Here is a 21,719-nt window from a genome sequence, read left to right on the forward strand (position 1 = left end):
CCTCACTAACATGTGTTATTTGTGGTCTTCTTGATAATAGTCATTTTGATAGGAGTAGGATGATATCTCATTGTGATTTTGGCTTGTGTTTCTCTGATGTTTAGTGATGTTAAGCAGCTTTTCATGTGTCTATTGGCCATCTGCATTTCCTCTTTGGAAAAATATCTGTTTAAGTCTTCTCCTCATTTTTTAATTGAGATGTTAGCTTTTTTTGTTGTTGAGTTGTATGAGTTGTTTATATATTTTGGGTATTACCCCCTTGTTAATCATATCATTTGTAAAAAGAAATAAACCCTTGATTCGCTCAGCGTGAGTGAATAGCAAATGAATTACGTTCAATGAAAGAAGTCTGGCATAAAAAGGCATTCCATTTGTATAAAGTTACAGAGCATTCAAACTAATTTGTAGTGGCAGAACAGATTCAGTGTTTGCCTGGGAATGGACTGGGTGGAGGGCTGATGGATTATAAAGGGATTCACAAGGAAACTTGTGGGCTGATGGAAATGTTCATTACCTTGATTGTCTTGATGATTTCATGGATATATACAGATGTCAAAACTCATAAGTTGTTTGCTTAAACATATGCAATATATTATACATTAAAAATTATACTCAAGATCTCCTGGAGAAAGGAATGGCTACCCATTCCAGTATCTTGCCTAGAGAATTCCATGGACAGAGGAGCCTGGAGGGCTACTGTCCATAGGGTCACAATGAGTCAGACCCGACTGAGTGATAGGATGGATAAACAACAAGGTCCTATTGTATAGCACAGGGATCTATAGTCAGTATCCTGTGTTAAACCATAATGGAAAAGAACTGAAAAAGAATATGTATGCAGATAACTGAGTGACTTTGCTGTACAGCAGAAATTAACACAACATTGTCAATCAACTATACTTCAGTAAGAAAGTACATACTTTAAATATATATACTCAAAAAGCTGTTAAAACATATTCATTGCACACCTACTCTGTTCCAGGGACTGTTTGGTCTCTGGGGACCCAAGGGCAAGCAAAAAACAGGCTTAGTACGTGCCCTCAGGGAGCTTGCAGCCTAATGAGGAGAGAGACATTATTTGAATCATCCCTTAGGGCAGCAGCAGGTCTCAGCTGTGATCAGTGCTATGAGGGAAGGAGAGGGGGTACATGGTGCTATGTGAGCATGTCTGGTGTATTTGCAGGAATGTTTTCCTGAGAAGTGCCCATTGAACCAAGATCATAGAAGCTCAGAATTGGGGGGAGAACCTCAAGGTCGTCTTGTTTCAACTCTTATCAAACCTGCAGATTAAATTTATTTAAAACAATACCAACAAGAGTTTAATCTAGCATGTGTTGCTGCTATACCATCATAATCTATCAGTACTCGGATGCTGGGCTCCAAGTAAAACATGGCTCACAGATTTTATCTGCGTGAGGCTCTGGCCTGAGGAAGTTGGTGACCAACCTCCTGTGGTCCTGAATACTCAGGTCTTAGAAGATGAAATGATCACTCCTGTTTATGTGGCATCTTTGTCCAGGAGAGGAGCATGGCCCAAGTTCTGGCCTCATTTTGACTGTCTGTGTCTTCCCAACAGGGAGAAGATGAATCAGTCACCCTCAAATCCTGCACACGGCGGAAAACAGACTCCATTGAGAAGAGATTTTGCTTTGACGTGGAAGCAGTAGACAGGTGAGCAGCTGTCACGCTTTTTCTCGGAAAGAAATATTGCTGACTTTGAATTTCTTACCTTTCCCATCCAGTCAGAACATTCTGGTTTTTTACCCCCTCTTTCCCTTCTCCATTCCTCCATTTGGAATAGAGGCCAATTGCTTGTTTGCAGGAATCAGTATCTCTACCCCCGTGCTTTACAGTTGATACTGAGGCCCTTGTTGGTTTTCTTTTAATGTCAGGGCTTCCTTCTTGGGAATGTGTGTTAGGTCTCAGGAATGTGAATTTATGTTTAGAGAAATCTATTTAGCACAATTGTATCAGCTATATGAGATTTTTTTACTTAGAATTTTTATGAAATGGTTCAAAAGGAGTTAGATAAAAGGAAAAGTAGAAGTTCTACTCAGTTCAAAAAGGGGCTTTTAGTTACAGCCTTTCGCCTACCATTGTGGTGTGTATGCCCCCAAGAAAGAAAACACACCACTTGTGAAATCAGTCTTTGGAGAGGAAGCTCTGTGTTGTGTTCCTCGAGATTTATAGACTCTCATTAAGTTGTACCATTTCATGATGTTAAGCTGGTTTGACAGCATTCCAGTTCTCTGAGACACTTTACTTGGCAACAGGTTAATTCTTTGAATGAATGCCATGAGTTAAGCTTATTTAAGCTGTCTATTTAAGATCAGCAGTGCTAGCACAAAGATGCTTAGATCTCAGCATGATTCTCTTGTCATGCTGTTTAATTTTTCCCCTTTATTAAAAAAAAAGAAAAAGGTACACATTTTGTCAGGCCAGTACTTTCTATCTTCCCTGAGACGTTTACCTGTGGCCACTTCGTGACAGCTCTAAAGGCTCTGGAGCGAGGGTACCACCTGGTGTGTTCTGCTCCGTGTGCTGCCAGGGATGAAATGCCTTCTTGTGGTGCGATGTGTCCCTGCAGTGTGGTCCCTGAGGCTGATAGCGTGTCCGTGGAGAGAGCATGCCCATGTAGCCTAAATTGGACATTTGTAGAAACTAACCGTGTCTCATTAGCAATCTAGTTATTATACTTTTGGCTCTCAAGTCAGGAAACCCAGATCTAAATTTTGACTTAGTAAAATTTTGCTTAGTAGCCATATGACTTTGGGCAAGTCACTTAATCTTGAGAGGCCTTGATTTCCTTCTCTGGAAAACGAAGATAGTCATAATGCCTAGTTCCGGGAATGATTAGGATTCAAGAAGATAAGGCATATAAAATGCTTGGCAGACTAGCAAATAATAAATGTTCATCAATGAATTGTTATTAGTTATTAATTAGCATGTCCCTCATGGTTATCTGACTTGATATTTCAAAAGCTGGCATCTAAATGCAGAGGAATAAATATAATTTGTAAAGAAAAGTGAGTGCCCTAGTTGTTTGCTGTGTGTGGGTTGTGAGAGGGGAAGGGAATGGAGAAGGGCTGTATGGAGGAGTAGGTTGAATTGGGGTAGCAAAGGGGGATTGCGAAAAGTGCACCGCAAACTAAGATTATTCTTGACTTTAAACAAATCCTACGTCTGGATGCTTTGAGCCCTTGTAGGCATTTCTCTTCTCTATTACAAGTTTGGAATTTGTAAGAATTCATATTTGTTGACGTCCATGGAAAATGGATTAGTGGATGTGTTTGTGTGGAAATGGAGCCCTGTTGTGTGATGCTGGTCAGCTGAATAGTTCCCAGAGGTGGCCATCTATATCAGGGCTCCTTGAACAAGGGCGTCCCCTGCATTGCAGCTCTTGTTATTTTGGAAATGAGGTCAGTGACACTTTCTGAAGCTGAGTCATTTTCTTCTTCAGAAGTTTCCCAGAAGTGGTAAAGAGTTGCTTTTTAGGCAATTAAAACTCGCCATGGTTCCTCTATCTCATTTCCACCCGTGCCAACACTTCCTACCGCCTTCCCCCTGTGTTAGGCCAGAAAAGCTTTGCGCGTCCCAATTATAAGCCGTGAGCAAATGTGTTGCATTCAACATATTGAGTGTATTTGGGAAGTCCATTTCTTTTAAGTCATCGCCTCTGGTTTTCTTGGCGTGACATGGAGAGGTTTCAGTTGTGGTTCAGAATGAGGCTGCTGAATCTCCTCTTAATAAGCAGGAAGGGAGTAGAGGGTTCTGTTGTATTGTTTGTGTTTTTAATGTTCAGTGTATTGTGATGCTGTTCTGCCTGGGGAGAGCCTGCCCTATTCAGAGCTGGCCAGTTTTTGGAGTCATCTGAGGGCTGAACCTGGGGAGTACCACTGACATGTGGACCCCTGGTCCACAGCCACACTGCCTCCACTGGCCCCCACACCCCAGGAGGCAATATTCCTCTCCCTGAACCATCCAGGGCCAGGAACCAGGCCCCTAGGGACTGCTCTCACAGCTTAGCACCTGTGAAGTTATTCAAACTAGCCAGTCCTAAACAGTTGACCTGGCCCTGCCTTGCCTTTGCTGCAGAAACTCTAACAAAGGTCAGAGTCTGGACTCTCCTCTCCAGCCACTTCTGCCTCCTGGATGATGCTGGTGTTTTCCCACGTGGTCTATGTGGTATTCCAGGCATCCTGTTTCTAGCACCCTTGAATATAAGGAAATTGGTTTCCTTGAGTCCCTTTTGTGTCTCCTCTTGTGGTTGCACTTGACTGGCCATCACCTGAAAGAACACAGAACATCCACAAACCACCTTCTCTCCATTTTCTATACAGGTCGTCATCTTTGGTCTCAAAGATGAGGTTACCATTGGCACCATTTTCTTTAGCATCTTTCTGCATTTTCCTCCCACATCCAGGAAGAAACTGAGGTGAGAGGGAAAGGCATTTGCATGTGCTCAGGGGAGGCATCTCTGAGAACTCTGCATAGAGTCCTGTTCTCTGGAAGACGCCTGCACCCCTCTTTTTCCTCCAGTGTGCTTTAGCAAGGCAGGGATGCTGCTAGCTGTCCTGCTGTGTTTGCAGCCTTCCACAGACTTCTTAGCTTCTGCCTGCTGAGTTGGAGAAGCAAAGGGGTGAAACGCAAGTTTAGCACCTGGGAAATGTGAAAGTCAGTGAGAGAATGGTTGTATCTAACAGCATGAGGTTTTAGAATGTTCCCAGAGTATGTAGCACAGATTAACATTAATGTTTTCTTCTATGAAGATATTACTACATGCTAACGTGTGACTTATTTGACTTAGAATATGTGAAGTTGTGGGGTTTGAAGATTGACTACTTTTATCCTTTAGGCACAGTGCTGATATTTCATGTCATTGTGTAGCTGAAACTGTAGCCTTTAGGAAGTAATGTTCTAGGAGGTCAGTGTTGTGAGTTGAAGATACCAGTGTCTCTTACTGTGTGGTGAGAACCACCCACTCTCAACATCCACAGGGGTGCTTGTGAGAAAGGCAGCTTCTTGTTCCTGCCCCAGACCAACACAGTGCGCCTTTCTGCAAGAGGGACCCTGAAGTCCACTTTGAGAATAAGGTCTTCTCTTGTCCTCTCTTCTTGCTCACAGTTGGTGTATTGAAGAGCAGGCATATCCTAGTACAGTGTTCTCAGAGTGTACCAAAGCATTTTCCTTGTTAAAAACAAGCAACAGTAAAATAAAACAAAACAACTCAGGCTCCTTTACTAAGGAGCTTAATTCTTAGCTTGATAGAGGAGAATATAGAAAAAATGATCACCAGTCTCTGATACAGAGTACTAGGAATAAAGCAACAGTAAAACCCACAATAAAACCCAGTTTTTTAGGTAACTGTGGAGGAGACCAGCAGTAAGAGAGTACTTTCTGGAAGCTGAACACTTCATGTAATTTCATATAATCCTTACCCAGCCCAGGGAGACTTGTGCTCAAGTGTCTCATGTTACTGAGGAGGGATCTGCAGTTTAGAGGGTGAGTCTTACCCAAGGTTCAGGTGGCAGTTGAACTGAGGGCACTTTTGCTGCCTCAAAACTCAGGGTGTTTTAGAAGCGTTTTCGAGTGATGAGCTCAGTGCTCTCTGTACTTGGATCTTGGGGCTGCTGCTGAGCAGTCACCTTGCTGACTGAAATCTGAGGAGTGCTTTCTCACTCTTGTCGTTGGCGTTTGGTGTGTAAGCTAATGGTGGTTGAACAAACGCAGCACACACACTTCTGTTCCCGTATTTCCTACCCTGTGCTCTTCAGAAAGTCCTCACATGGCTCACAGTTTAAAGAGACACACAGTAGGTGTTCCGTGAATGCTGTGTGTTTTTTGTATTCTCTTCTTATGCCTTTTATTCCTGACGATTTACATTTCTGCTCATCTAAGGAGACTGGCATGAGTAAGGAATCCAAGCACTGGCACCATTTGTCAGTAGACTGTTTGCATTGCATCCCAGTGCATTGCTGCCAATTCGTTAATCCTCAGATTCTGCCGAAAAGGGATTAATTTCTGTCCTCTAGGAAGAGCTGTTGTAACTCTGACCCATGAATGAGTTGGAAATCAAATTGAGGATTAATTCAGAGTTTAGGGATTTAGATTTATACCTCTTGAACTTTTTGTGTCAAAGATCCTCCTTACTACTGTGAATACATCTCAGAAAGCTACTTTAATTCTTACATCTAAGAATCTGTGTGGCTTTAAATGAGTGTGTGACTTGTAGTAGTTGTGGGTGTTACCACAACTTGCTCTGAAGAATATTTTATGTTCCCAGAAGGTACTAGTTATGGGTTAGGTTGCATACCCTGACAAGTTCATAATGCTGAAATTCTGATCTCCAGTGTCTGACAACAAAAATTGTTTGGAGATAGAGTATTTGTAGAGGTAGTCAAGTTAAAATGAGGTGAATAGATTAGGGTGGGCTCTAATTCATTCTGATTAGTGTCCTGATAGAAGGGGGTAATTCGGACACAGAGCCAGATGTGTACACAGGGAGAATGCCTTGTGAACATGAAGGCAGAGATCAGGGTGATTTCTCTTTGAGCCAGGGAATGCCAGAGATTGCTAGCAGATGACCAGCAGCTAGGAGAAAGGCATGGAAAAGCTTCTCCTTTACATACTACAAGAGGAACCCACTTGCTGACACTTTGGTCGCGAGCTTCTAGCCTCTAGACCTGTGAGATAACACGTTTCTGTTATTCATGTCACTCACTTTGGGGGTCTTTGTTACAGCAGCCTGAGCAAACCAATACAGTATTGGATAAGAGGGATTCTCTCAAGGAAGCAGCCATGAAAGGCCCCCACAACCTTTTAGATGGGTGGCCCAGTACACATTCCTTGAACAATCCCATTGATAAGGAGCCCCACTTCACAAAGCCACCCTTTTACATACATTATCTTCCTTAGCATTTGAAAAATCATTATTTCTTATACCTTAATAAAGAAGCATTCTTTGGTGCCTTTGTATTACCTTGCTGTAGAACCGAACATTTGAAAGTTTATATGCTACATTGGTTAATATAATAAAAGATAGATTTTTTTTCTTTAAATTGTGTTAACTCTTTTTGAGTGAGTTTAATGTAAAATTCCTGAGTAAAAAATGAGAGTTTGTCTAAAAGCAGCCGTTTGGGTAGTGGCATGTGATACTTGCCATTGTCTGTTTTTAGTTACTCTGAATAATTAACTCTACCATGCAGCATCTTACGGAAATTAATGAGCAGATGTAGGGAAAATACTTACCTAAGCTGAAGAGTCATGGTGGTAGTCATCTCTCGGCATCTCTGCATTTGTTTATTTTTAAAGAGATGTCTCACAAATGTATGTGACACATGGGTATTTTCTCCCAGATGTTTTCCAGGAGGAGCCATAAACCATATGGAAAATAATAGAAACAAAAGACTTCTTTTTGATGCATTGAATCAGTGTAGTCTCTTGAGGAGCGGTGTTTATACTTGGAGGAAAGGAAACAATTAGAATGCTTTATGTTTTCCAGGACTAGCTGACCCCAACAGAAGTCCATACATTTGAAGATACTGTGTGGAGTGTTGCATGCCACATTCCCACCTTTGGTACTCTCCAGAGGTGGGCAGAACAGGAGAATTTATTAGGATCACAAGGTTACTGGGTGCTGGGGGTGTCATGGGGACCAAGACAAGCATAGTCCTTGCCTTCCTGGGTCTTACTTAGCATTGATTGTAGAATGGCAAACACGTTCATGCAACTGGAGGTATAAACACCAGTATATTGAGTGTTCAGCAAACTTGGAGGATCAAAATGCTATGAGGAAGGCGTAACTCACAGGGGGATTTCACCCTTCCAGTCTTATAGAGACTGATGGCATAATTAGAATGCTTTGAATTTTCATTTCCTCTGTTCTCCCCTTCCCCCTCCTCATTTATTAGCCATAACTAACTGCCGGAGACTCTACTGACCATGGAGATAACAAAGTTTAATGAAGCAGTATGAATCTATTGGACTTTCCTTCTTAAGAGTCATCATCTGATTTTTCTTGCAAACCACATTCACAGTCCTCCTCCTGTGAGCTTTCTGTGAATAGGTCAAGAGAGACAGCTTTCCTGTGAACCAGTCCTAGCCTGGCATGTCACACCCACTGTGAACTCTATCCTCACATCCCACCAGGTACTAGGTATTTGCACATTGTACAGGCTTTCCTTTGTATTGGTTAGTTGTTCAATTAGTTATGTTTTATATAACTCTGTTTAATTCTTAACTATCTGTCTCAGGTAATTTGCTCCCAGAGGCAGAATAACATTACTTCAGCTTTTAGTACAGTACTGTGTGCTTGTAGTTCAATTTTGTTTTTTATAGTAATGCATTTTCCGAGTTAGATTATTTTGTTCTTTCCTTTGGGACTTTGGTGAATTACTATGTAAGAGATTATGGGAACTGAATCATGTTAGTTGATATTTAAACTGAAGCTTGGGCAAGTTTAAACGTAATCTCCATTTCTGCATTGGTAGGACAAAAAACCAGAAGAATGGGAAATTGGTTAAAGAACGAATAGTGACAGCTAGAAAGATTAATGGAAGATCTGAATAATCTACCCCAACCTTCTAATGAGTCACCACCCTTAGTATATTTTTATAGAAGGCTGCATGGTGCACGTAAAAGGTCGAAGCAGCCCTCAGTTTGAACTTGGGATCTGCCTCTTACTGGCTGTGTGAGTCTGGACTGGTGGATTAACCACTTTAATCATACCTACCTTGCAAGATTATTTTGAAAATGGAATACTGTAATATTCTTCCCTGATGTAGTTCTCTGTTGGAAGAGGTTCTTTCTTTGAAGTTTGCTCTCTGTCCTAAAACTTGGGACTTCATTGTTCTTACAGTGTACTTTAGTGTTGGAAGGTATTTCTTTGAACCTGTTTCATTTTGATGGCACACCTTTTTCCTAGTGTTGTGACTTTTCCAGTCATCTATAAGTTGAGAGTGAATACAGGTACTTTAAGGGTATATGTGTACAGGAGGAAGAATCTATTTTCAAACTATATGTGATAATCTATTATTTATATATATTTTCTATACAGGATAAAAGGTTTAAGCCCCTCCTTCCAATTTATGCTCTCAAAAAGAAACCATACCATACTACTTTTAACTTAAAATAATACTGTTCTAGTTGGGAATGTGGTGTGTGCGCGTTCGTTTGTTTGTGTGTCTTTGTGATTTGCGAGTGTAAGCCTGTGTTTTTTTAAAAAGGATCGTCTTATGTAACAGACTTTGTTTCAGTGCTCAGCCTCTAGATGGCACTGTTGTATACGTATTATAACTGTTAGCTGGTCCAGTGGAAAATTAGCTGTCCATTCTACACTGACATTTAGTAGTCAGTGGTGTGTGTGTGACGTGTGTTTCTGTAGAAGAAGCCATCATGTGAATATTACCTCTTAAAGGAAAGGCATTCTAAATGACTCATTCTTTCCCTAGAAATTCCTTCTTTCCCACCTTTCTATGATGGATCACTTCATACCCACTTTGCTGCAGAAGCAAGCATGCTCAGCCTCTGTTTAAACATTGCATTTTACCTTACTTTCTGAATTCATGTGTCAGGCTTTTTGCTTCAGGGACAGCTTATTCGAGCCTGGTGATAAAAACAGATGAGTGATTGGGACTGTCCAGTGTGTGCTGAGAACCAGGCATTTCTGCTTTTCCCTTTTGGTGCAGTCTGCCTTTATCTTCTGCAGCAGATGAATCCATTTTTCCTGGTTTCAAACTTCCCCTCCCCTCCCCTTCTCACTCCTTGTTTGAAATAATATTTGATTTTGCCTTCCTGCTGGTTGGTTACAGTGCTGGTCTCAATGCCGTTGACATTTCGGGGAGGAAATGGCTTTTTCCTTCCTCAGAGGGTGTTCTCCTACTCTGACTTACATGATTTGGGTGGGGGTAGAGTGGGGAGAAATATTGTACTTTCTGAATTGCTCCTTGACTGTTCCATAAAATAAGCTAGTTTAGAAGTTCTTAGAATCTTTTTAAAAAGTTAAATGAGAGAGTATTTGCTGTTTGATTCTGGTTTAAGTAAGAGTGGGATGTGCTGGTTAATGAACTGTGGTGTGAAATAAGGCAACTGTACTTATTTTATTTCTATTACTTAATCCTGTTTCTGTTCTTTAGTCTACATGTGAAATTTGGAGTTTTATTGATTGAATATACCATTTTATTTGCTAATTTCTAAGTATAAAATGAGTTTAGTTTTTAAAAATCAAAACCAAAATTTTGCTAGTATATGAATCTGAAGAAAGGAGACAATTCAGTATGTAAACTCCACTTACCTGCGTGTCTGTTCATCATGAGACAGAATACTAAGAAGGATTGATAAATGACCTAGAAGATTTTTAGAATTAGAATATTTTCTCGTAGGTTGTTATCAAAATAACATTTGCATTCCCCCTGAGGGTTATTTGTCCTGGCAATGCTTTCTTCTGGTGGTGTGTGTTGAAATCTGCTTGTTCTTCGGTCCTTGGTGCCTATGGCGCATAACTGGCGCTCAGTCAGTATGTTTCATTAAAGACCATGTAACTTACTGTGCCAAAGATGTCTTTGTCTGGGCTTCCTGATGTTTCATGACTTCATTCTCCTTTAAAGTAAAAATGTAAGGAAATTATATGAAGCGATTGGCAGTATTCCTCTTTAGACTGTTATCTTTGCTATGGTTCTGATTATTTTAGGACTTCTCCTCCCAGGAGCTCAGTGCTATAGGCTGTAGTAGGTTATGATTCATTCACTCATTAGGATCATCTCCTTTCTAAATAATTGATTAGAAGCCTGCTTCCGAAAATTTCTCAAGGGCTGTATGTGTACTTGTGTATGTGGGGGTGGGGGTGTGTGTAGAGGAAGTCCTTTCCTCCTTCTCCCGTTTCCTTTTTCCAGAGAGAGAGAGAGAAAGAAGTGCCTTCTCCCCCTTACCTCCATCCTCCTAAGGAAATGGTCACCTTGGATCCCGGGGCACAGATACTCCCTGCTTGGAGTGGGGGCAGTACAGTGTTGTGCTTAATGTATGGGCCTTGCTTTAGAGTCAGGCAGACGGGGTTTTCAAGTTGAGGCTTTGCTGTTGCCTACCAGTTGAAGATTGTGCAAGTCATTTCTGAGCCTCAATTTTTAAAAAGAAGTATGATGAAAGTACCTACTTCATTGAGAGGAACAAATGATAATGCTAGCCACATCCTTAGCCCAGTGCTTGGCCCATAATAAACAATAAACCTTAGCTGCAGTTGCTGGGCCACTGTTTGCAATGTCTGGTTTCTCCCTCACGTCTGTCTTTTCTCACCTGTAGCCCACTGCAGGTTACTCTGGCATGTGTATTTTTCTTATGTGCAAGCATATGTAATGTACAAGGACTGCCAATGGTTATTTATCTCAGAACATGCAAATTGTGCAGATTCGTAAGTTTTTGAATGGTAGATGAATATAGTAGATGAATGTTGCCCTTCTGTGATGACACTGAGTCCTCATATTGGGAAGAAACGGGCAAATATCCCCAGCTCCCCTTTCGTTAATGAACTGGAAAGACTCTGCTGAGTTGGACTGTGAGGCACATCAAGGATGCAGACATGCATCATTGTTAGTCTCAGCGCACAAGATGCATTGTGACATGTGGGGATGCCTTGGGATGGAGCTCAGGCAAGGCGAGGCAGAGAAGGACCAACACAGACCCCAGAATCGTAGGCTGGCAGTCCATAGATGTTCAGTTTGGCTTGAATAGTGTTTGAAGCAACATTTTAAAATGGGAGAGATGTGTAAACACTGACGCTGACTTCCCACATGCCAGCTGTCTATGGAGCTGAATGGCAGATGCCTCATTTAGGTGGGGCATGTGCTTTCTACTTTGCGACCATCCCCACCATGCCCTGATGTCCCCCACCATGGTGACAGGGGATAGCTACCATTTTGCCTTGCATTTGTACTGTTGTTTTTCCCATAGAGGGAAACCCCTTTTGTTTCTGTGACTATCAGAAAGCAAAAGTGACAAAGAAAAAATAATGAGCTGCATATTTTAAGGTAAATGAGACCACTGTTTTCCTTGGGGCAGGGAAGAATCTTCTCCAGTTTTCCTCATTTTGCTTACTTGTCTGGTCTCTGTAGATATTTGACTCTGTAATCTCACATATACATGGAAGAGATGTCATTCTCCAGAATTATCCTGCTTTGTCCATGAGTTTGTGTACTGAAGATCTTCCATATGTTTGGTAACATGAAGATCTGCTGAAACCTTGCATGCTTGTAATTGCCAAGGAACAGTTAAGGACCAGGTTTGCCAGTAGCACTTTAAAACCAAAGGACCACTTCCTTTGGCACTCATATGTCTCTCTTTACCTGTGACTGGCAACCTCTTCTCTAGACCTTCATCGTTTTCCTCTGTCTTTCTGTCTAAGCACAGTGAGGCAGGTTTTGTGCACAGGCTGTGAGAACATGTGTTTCTGTGGATGCCACAGTCCTTCTTTTACCCAGAATTTAACCCTTACGTGTACAGCACTGTGGATAGAACCTGGGGAATGAACTCTTGCCAGGAGAAGATTTGTAGTCTCATGAATGAGTAAGCCCTAGATCTTTGGAGGTCAGTATAGAAAGAAAAGTACTGTTAGATTCTGAGTGTGTTTCAGTGGGGTGGAGTGAGTTAGTAATAGCATTTCCTGGTCCAGTAGGAAGTGGGTAAATTGCCAAGCCACTGAGATCACCATTGTTGACTCAGATTCAGGAATAAGATTAGAGTAGGAAGGCTGTCCAGCAACCCTGGAATCAGGGCTGGTTGTGATTCCGCTTGCTCCTGGCTGGTGAGAAGGCTGTGACCTGACATGAGTGGTCCCAGGTTCCTGGATGTGCTAATAAGTGATGTATTACTTTACGTGGACCCTTTGTGGGGACCAGAGTTGAAAGGAGATAAGGTGGTGGGTAGCAGTTTGCCTTTTGATAGGTGAATAACTATTTTCTGCATCGCCCCAGTAGTGCGAGAGGCAAGGTGTGTAGAAAATTGCAGATCCTTATTCATGCGTCTCAAGAGGATCCAGATAGAGCACCAACCAAGGACTTGTTCAGAGTGAACAGGAGGTACTGTATTTGAAGTAGAATTTTAGGGTTGAGCTCTAGAAAGGATTGTAGATCATTTGTTCTTCTCTCCTCTGGTGGGTAGTTGGAATGCTCTGGCAGGTTTTCTAGGATTTGCTGAAGACCCCTTATCAATGGTCAGACATTAATTCCTAAAGGGGGAAGTAGGCCACTTTGATGTTTTACTCAGGAGGAAAAAGGAAATGGCCATGATGTCAGAGCCTGTATGTCAGCCCTTAGCCTGGCTTGCTTTGTGGTAGAGGTGTGATTTTTCAGTGGTGTGTGACAGTGTTTGGGGGGTGGGGATCATGTGTATCAGAAGCACCTGTGACTTTCTGTCCCTTTTTAATCTGCCCTTCTCCTTCCATAATTTGGACACCACCCAACACTTGTCATCTGTTCCTGCCACTGACCTGCTGCTCATTTGCTCCTGTGATAAAAACTAATTTTTGGATCACTTACTTTGTGTCTGACATTTTGAAATGCCTTATACATAGTTCACTTAGCCTTCACAACCACCCCATGAGGTAGATACTCTTATTGTCTGCTTTTTAAAGAATAACATAGAGTCATTCAATTACTTGTCTGCTAGGAAGCACTAAAGTCAGAATGACAAGTTAGGTTAGATGACAGGTGGTATATCTTGGGTATTTAAAAACATTCTTTTTATTGAGTTATAATCAGAATAAAATGCATAAATCTTAAGTCTACATCTTAATGGCTGTGCACACACAGACACATCCTCCCACATACCTGTGTGACCACCTAGGTCAAGTTATAGAACATTTCTGTCACTCTGGCAGGTTTTCTTGGGCACCTTCCCAATCACTGCCCATACTTCTTCTCCAAGGCAAAATCACTGTTCTGGTTTCTCTCAGCACAGGACTTTTGCAAGAATTTGAACATTATGTAAATGAAATCCCACTGTTGGTAGTCTTTTGCGTCTGGCTTCTTTCCCTCGTTATTATTTCTGTGAGATTTATTTATGTTGTTGCATGTAACAGTAGTTGGTCTTTTTTATTATTTGTGGTGTTATATTGTTTTAAATATACAACAGCTTATTGTCTTGTGAATGAATATTTGTGTTCTTGTTGCAAAACTTGGCCATTGTGAATAAACCTGAGTATTCTCAAATGTGTTTTTTGGTAGATATGTGCTCATTTCTCTTGGGTACATATCTAGAGGAAGAATTGCTAGATCGTAAGGCATAGATTTAATTTTAATAGATATTTCCAAAGTGGTTTTAGCACTTTGCTCTCCCATCAGCAGTGGATGAGAGTTCCAGGAACTCTGCTTTCTTGCCAGTACTTGTTACTGGTGGTCTTTTGAATGCTTTCTATTCAGAAAGGTGTTTATTTCATTGTGGTCTTAATTGCGTTTCCCTGATGTGTCATTGCATTCCCTTCTGTTTTTATGTTTGTGGCCCTTTGTGTGTCCTGTTTTATGAAGGTCTTTCATCCATTTTATTAATTAGGTTGTTCTTTTTTTTTCTTATTTGTTGACATTCTTTGCATATTCTGGATATTTGTCTCATTGGAGATAAAAATTACAAACACCTTCTCTTACTCCCCTAGTAGTATCTTTTGACTCTCAGTATCTTTTGATAACTGGACTTTCTTTTATTTTGGTGAAATCCAAATTTATCCTTATTTTTTATGATTAGTGCTTTTTGTGTTCTTCCGCAAAATGAAAAACTCATTGCCTTTCCATCTCTTGGATATTTTTAGGCAGGAAAAAACGTGGAGACCCACTGTTACAGAATGTAAACCACAGTCACACTGCTCATTATTGGATTCCTGTTTTTGAACCAACTGTTTGCCTAGAGTGGTGTTCTGAGCCCTCATCTTTATAAAACACTTAAGGTTTCACAGAGCTCTTAATCATTCGACCTCATTTGATCCTAGGCAAGAGCTCAATAAAGGCCTTGCAGGAGGGTCTAGTCCCTTCTGATGGCCAACAGAGGCTCTCCGGCAGCTGCAGTATCTCCATGTTTCCCTTAGCTTTGTGCTTGAGGGCAAAGCATTAGACTGTGTGGTTTGGTTCCTGGCTCTGTAACTGGGGACAAAGTACTTAACCTATTTGTGCCTTGGTTTTCTCATCTGCTAAATGGGATAATGAGAATATCCCTCCCTCATGATGTAGTTGTGAAGATGAAATGAATTAATTACTATATAGTGCTTAACACACTATCTGGCACACAGAGTTGGGTTATTATTATTGTAGTTTTATTATTATTTGATGGGGTCACAATTCTTTTTTTAATTGATGTATAATTGACTTAAAATATTAGTTTCAGGTGTACAACACAGTGATTTTGTAATAGACTACACACCATACAAAGTTATTATAAAATATTGACTATATTTCTGGTGCTATATATGACATCCCTACGACTTACTTGGTCACTTGTACGTCTTAATTCCCTTCACCTGTTTTGTCCCTCCTCTCACTCTTCTCTCCTCTGATACCTGCTAGTTTGTTCTCTGTATCTGAGGACCGCAGTTATTTGCAGAGCTGAAAAGAGCTCTGATCATTTACTCCATTTTCCTTTTATTGTGTCATATTTTCCTTTCCTCATTCCACACTCCTACCTCATGAGTCCTCTGTCTCTTTCCCTCTTTGTCTTTCCACTTTTGTTATGAAAAGCCAGATGCATTTCACACATGAACTAAGTTGGTACCTGAATGAAAGTGTATTGCCTTATAGAGACTGACATGGAATGTGTAGAGTCATTGAGAGTTTTGCTCAGTTTCTTTTGTTTTGAGGGATGGTAGCTAGCAGGGGCATAGAATATTGGAAAGGAAGTGACTACTTGATTCCAAAATAAAGTTGACCCATTTATCTTGGTTCTAGGAATTACAGACGTAAGAGATTTATGTAATAGTGGCTTAAATTGTAATAAGGGAAAAGAAAACTTGAAGCCAAGTGAGTGTTTTCTAGATGTCTAGAAAGGATAGTATAATACTGTGATCCAGATGTTTACATACATGAGGCTGAAAGTTTTCTGAACTTGGGGGTGATAGGATTAGTATCAAGTGTGCTAAATCTATTCAGCTTTCTATCACCCCATCCCTCCAAAAAAAGAAAGAACAAAATCACACGTGGAAAAGAATTTATCTTTTGATATTTTTTCGTGAAATAAAAACAAATCCTGTTGACTTTCCTGGTTGCTAATGCCAAGTGGCCCACCCTTAATAGCATCTGAGTTTGCTGGAACTTCCTCTTTGTGACTCTGGGTGGAAATTTCACACTGTTTGCCATGAAGTTGATGTGACATCTGCAAGGTCCCTGAGATCTTGGTCTGCTAGGAAGCTATTGTGGTTTCACTGTTTGCTGATGAACACCTAGCAGGAAATGAATTGAGATACTTGGTGTGTAGAGAGTAGCTTTACCCCAGTGTGGAGAGTAGGGTGTCTTTGCTCTCCAGTGTGGGGAGAACATGAAGGAAAAATGGGGTGTCTGGGTGGGAAGAGGTGCCTCAGGATCACCCGAGAAGATGGTTAAAATTCAAGTTCTCAGGCACAGTGCAGAAGTTCAGGTTCAGTGAGGCAGGGCCGGGCTGGGTACCTCTATGCTAAGGGGATGCCTGATGTCCAGGCACAACAACACTGAGAACAACACTCAAAAAAGAGTTTCAGGCTCAGGGACTGGAGAGTTCCACAGTGGACTGCAGCTTCGTAGACTTTTCATCTTAAAGCTATTAAAGCTTTGGATGTGGCTTTAAACTAGAAGAGTAGAATCAGTCCACCAAGCCCCCAGCCACAGGGCCACAGCTGCCAGCAGTCTGCAGATACGCAGCAGGTCAGGCACACTAGATGGGCTGACAGTGGTGAGAGAAGAAGAAGGAGTTTCCTGGCCTGTGCAGTGAATCACTGTGTCTTTTGAGTCATTGGGTCTAGGTACTAGCGCCCAGTGTGACCTTCCCAAGAGTGACTGCCCCCTTGGGAGTAGCTTCTGTCCCATTGCCTGCGTGCCGTCCACCTGCTTAACCCCCAGCCACCTGCACACACCCCACCTCTCCCGCCGCTGCTGCTCCCGCCTGGTCTTTCCCCCTCTCCCTGCCCCCACCCTCTCGTTCACTGCCTCCCACTAACACTCCCTCCCCAGTGCCCCTCATTCCCAGCCTCCCCTAGATACGTTTTGTGTGTGTGTATCAGGTCTCATTGCTGTGTGGGCTTTTCTCTGGTTGCCGAGAGTGGGGGCTACTCTCTAGTTGCCATGCATGGGCTTCTCATCATGGTGGCTTCTCTCGTTACTGAGCACAGTCTCTAGGCACGCAGGCTTCAGTAGTTGTTGTATGTGGGCTCGGTAGTCGCAGCTCACTGGTTCTAGAGCACAGGCTCAGTAGTTGTGGTGCATGGACTCAGTTGCTGCACGGCATATGGGATCTTCTCAGACCAGAGATCCAACCCATGACTCCTGCATTTATAGGCAGATTCTTTACCTCTCAGCCACCAGGGAAGCCTCCACGCTTCCATCTTTGAAAACTTTTTTCTTTGGAGATGTTGAGGAAGGATGAATGAAAACAAATGTGATGTTTAAAATATGTTCAACATGAGTAGACCTAGCATGTTCATTGAAACTGTGGAAATAAGCCAGGAGCAGCTAGAACAGCGACTATAAGTGGATTGAATAAATAGGCTTAGGTGTTTCTAGACCCAGACTTGTGCTGTGCAAGGCATCGTGGAGTTCGTGTGTGTGTCCACTGTACCTTCTGTGATCCTGAGCAGTGCTGCAGACTTAATTCTTGCTCCGTGGATCTCTGCCTTTCTTTTAGGCTTTCTCAAACTTTAAAGATGAGGATTTGAGTCATTAATTCTTAACTTTTTGTGGGTTGCAGTCTCCTTCCATAATCTGATAGGCAGTTTGAATTGTTTGTCCAAAAAAAGGCACAAACATTTGGAGGAGGGAGGGTGGCTCGTAGACTCTTTGGGGCCCATCCTTGGACCCTAAGTCAAGAATTCCTGTCTTAATGCGCATAGAGGGCTTGTAGTCCCTTCTGCCAAGTTCCTTTTTGTGGTGTACCCCTCTTGTGTGACATCTGTTAGGAGTACACAACAAACGTTATTCGATAATCGTGTGCGTGCTTTCTGGAGGGTCTTTGCTCAGTTTGAAAGAGCAAGAATATTTCAGGGAGAGAGTGAAAAGAGCTAACGCATATAAAGAGTGTGTTTAGTTCCTGCTGTGCTAAAGATCCATTTAGAACTTATGTGTACATTTAATATAGTCAGAAGCATAATACCCATCAGATATTAGACCAGGACCCCTCCACTTGGAGGTTCCATCTCTTTTTATTGAGTCCAATAATTCTCTTCAGTTTTTGTTGTTGGTTAGTCGCTAAATCGTGTCCAACTCTTTTGCGACCCCATGGACTGTAGCCGGCCAGGCTCTTCTGTCCATGGACTTTCCCAGGCAAGAGTACTGGACTGGGTTATCATTCCATTCTCCAGGGAATCTTCCTGACCCAGGGATCGAACCCAAGTCTCCTGCATTGGCAGGTAGATTTGTTACCACTAAGCCACCAGAAAGCCCTATCTTCACTTTAGTACATGTTTATTGTACCCCTCAGTTCAGTTCCGTTCAGTTCCGTCGCTCAGTCGTGTCCGACTCTTTGCGACCCCGTGAATCGCAGCACACCAGGCCTCCCTGTCCATCACCAACTCCCGGAGTTCACTCAGACTCGTGTCCATCAAGTCCGTGATGCCATCCAGCCATCTCATCCTCTGTCGTCCCCTTCTCCTCCTGCCCCCAATCCCTCCCAGCATCAAAGTCTTTTCCAAGGAGTCAACTCTTTGCATGAGGTGGCCAAAGTACTGGAGTTTCAGCTTTAGCATCATTCCTTCCAAAGAAATCCCAGGGTTGATCTCCTTCAGAGTGGACTGGTTGGATCTCCTTGCAGTCCAAGGGACTCTCAAGAGTCTTCTCCAACACCACAGTTCAAAAGCATCAATTCTTCGGTGCTCAGCCTTCTTCACAGTCCAACTCTCACATCCATACATGACCACTGGAAAAACCGTAGGCTTGACTAGACAGACCTTAGTCTTAGAGGCAAACACTCTGGTAGCATTTTGGGGGAGAGGAACGAATGTGATCTCAAAGAACAAACAAGGCCAGAGGGAATCACTTGACTCCTCTGTGTACTTAGCTGTATGTAGAGTCCTGTCTTCTGTGTTTCCTGCCACTATCCTGAGGGAAGTGGGCTTACTGAGAGGGATTTGGGGTGATGGCTTTTCTTTCTGAGGCGGGAAGGTGGCTCTGAAGAGCTGAGGGGTGCCTCTCTCTCTGCGTGCCATTAACCCTAGTAGCCTTTCACTTTCTTTAAGACACACCTTCATCTGTGGCACTGTGTTTACATGTCCTTGTTTCTCCGTAGGCCCGGGGTTATCACCATGCAGGCATTGTCTGAAGAGGACCGAAGGCTCTGGATGGAAGCCATGGATGGCAGGGAACCTGTAAGTAACAATTCAGGGAAGTAGAGCAAGAATAAAGGTCTCGAGTTGTTTTGCTTCCTTAGTGTAGCAGTTTTTGCTTTTGCTCTAAATAAAACCTTGGGCTCTCGAGACCAGTGTACCAGAGGGGCTTTTTATTTTTATTTTTTTATTCCTGGACTAATGTTCCTGGATATTGATATTGCTTTTGTGTGGATGCAATTCTGGAGCTCTGGCCTCTCAGTCTAAGGTATGGGTCCTTTATGACACCACATCAGACCAGAGACCCCCCTTCACCAAGGCAGTTGTTAACACCCAGAGGACTCTTAGAGGGAGGCACCATCAGTCTGACTTAAAGAATACTCATCGATACCTCCACAAAGTGCAGTGCAGAGCATTACTTCAGATCCATTTTAATAGATTAAATGATGATAAAAGTGTATGCAGATGATGCAGAATCTTGTCATCACCCTCTGGTTCAGTTTCCCATTGCTATACTTGGTTCACGTCCCACTACAATTGATGAGATTACCAGAGTCCAAAAGGAGTTAAGCCTAAAATGTGATCTATCCTCCTGTTTCAGAGGTGCTTGTCTCCACTAGGTGATGTAATCTTGTGGTTTTCCTGCATCTTGTGACATGTAAAACCCCCGGAAGAGCCTTGGGGAAGTCCCTAGAGTCAGAGTAGTCATCTTAACTTGGGGCAAAGGATCTCAGCTCCAGTACTCACCAAATCTCAAGGTTACAGAAGTCGTTAAGAGTACGGTCTAACCATGTCCCACCAGTAAAAGATAAAAAGAATCCACACTGTCAGAGGGCCAATAATTGGGCCAATAATGATCACATTCAAAGGCACTGTCAAAAAAGGGAAATATGTGCAAGGGACATGAGGCAGGCATAGCCTCCATTGACTGTAGAACTGTGCATCACACGGGGTGTGCAGTATAGATGATTCCAGTTCAGTTGTGTCTCTTTCTCAGCCTGCTCTGGTTAGGTGATCTGTATTGATTAATGTCATTTTCTACTGAGATATTTTGTGTCCAAACATGGAACTCATTATAGTCAACTAAGTATAGACAAATGACTAGTATTTGTAACACATTTAATAATACAGAGCAAGATTTAAAGAACTGTTTAAAGATTTAGGTGCAGTTTGCTAAACCTAGTTAATTAAATAAACATATCTTAGTTCTTCTCCTGGACTAAATAAAATACAGGATACCCCTGATTTTCCCTGAATACTTTGTTACTGATAACTTTTGATAGCTCTCTCAAAAGCAGATACACATTTCTACCTTCAGGGCTTTGTGAGCACAGTAGGTGCTTGATGTCACAGGCTTTTCAAAGCAGTTTCCTAAGTAGTCTTCATTCTGCTATTATCACCTACCATTAATTGAGCGTGTGTGTGTGTGTGTGTGTGCGTAAGGCACAGATTTGACACATGGCATCTTTTAACCTCTTAGTACCTAACAAACTAAATGTTATGATTCCATTTCACAGATGAGGAAACTGAGGCTTAGAAGAGGTTAAATAACTTACCCCAAGTTGTACAGATAGTAAGTGGCTGTTATTAGTAGGGCACAGGCTAGGCTGCTATAACAAAGAGACTTCAAAGTACAGAAGCTTAAATAAAATAGAAGTTTATTTCTTTCATTGAGCTCAGAAGTGAGCAGTCTCTGCCTAACAGGGTCATTTTGCTGAGACAGACTGGGACCTGGGACCTTTTGCTGCAGTGCTTGCACCTGGACAAACCTGTCCTCCAACAACAGAAGACAAAGAAACTATAAGGGCCTAAAAATAACTGAGTGCTCGCTCTGTTGGGGCAGATTCTGGACAAAGGATACAAACAGACCAGAAGACCTAACTGCCACTTTTGAAGAACAACTAGCAAAAGCAGGGATTTGGGAGCAAAAGCAGGGTACTGCACATGCCTCCTGCACACACTGCCACCTAAGGGGTGAGAGAACCACCTAAGCCACCCCTCCAGCCCAGTCCCTCAACACACCTCTACCCTCATTGCATATAAGGAGCCATCTCCCACCTCCTCAGGGAGCAAGTAAGGGAAGCTGTTACTTGTTCTTGTTCCCCTGCTAGCTGCCCCGGGGCCCATAAAACCTTGCGTGAGTTTCTTGTCTGGCCTCTACTCAATTTCTGTTGATTGGGAAAGGCTATGAATCCTGACCGGTATCAGTGCCATCCTCAATCCATGGCTTTCCATGTTCCATTCATTT

At 42.3% G+C, this 21,719-nt stretch overlaps 1 protein-coding gene across 2 annotated transcripts in view; it reads left to right on the plus strand.

The window, feature by feature from the left end:
* Positions 1 to 21,719, plus strand: part of ARHGAP26 (Rho GTPase activating protein 26) — a 474,825-nt gene that overhangs the window by 161,997 nt on the left and 291,109 nt on the right. For both annotated transcript variants that reach the window (XM_068979311.1, XM_068979312.1), the window contains exons 10-11: positions 1,577 to 1,671; positions 19,435 to 19,513. In XM_068979311.1, coding sequence (XP_068835412.1) covers positions 1,577 to 1,671; positions 19,435 to 19,513 — 174 coding nt within the window. The remainder of the gene's footprint in view (positions 1 to 1,576; positions 1,672 to 19,434; positions 19,514 to 21,719) is intronic.

The sequence above is a fragment of the Capricornis sumatraensis genome, chromosome 9, assembly GCF_032405125.1.
Source record: "Capricornis sumatraensis isolate serow.1 chromosome 9, serow.2, whole genome shotgun sequence".
NCBI lineage: Eukaryota > Metazoa > Chordata > Mammalia > Artiodactyla > Bovidae > Capricornis > Capricornis sumatraensis.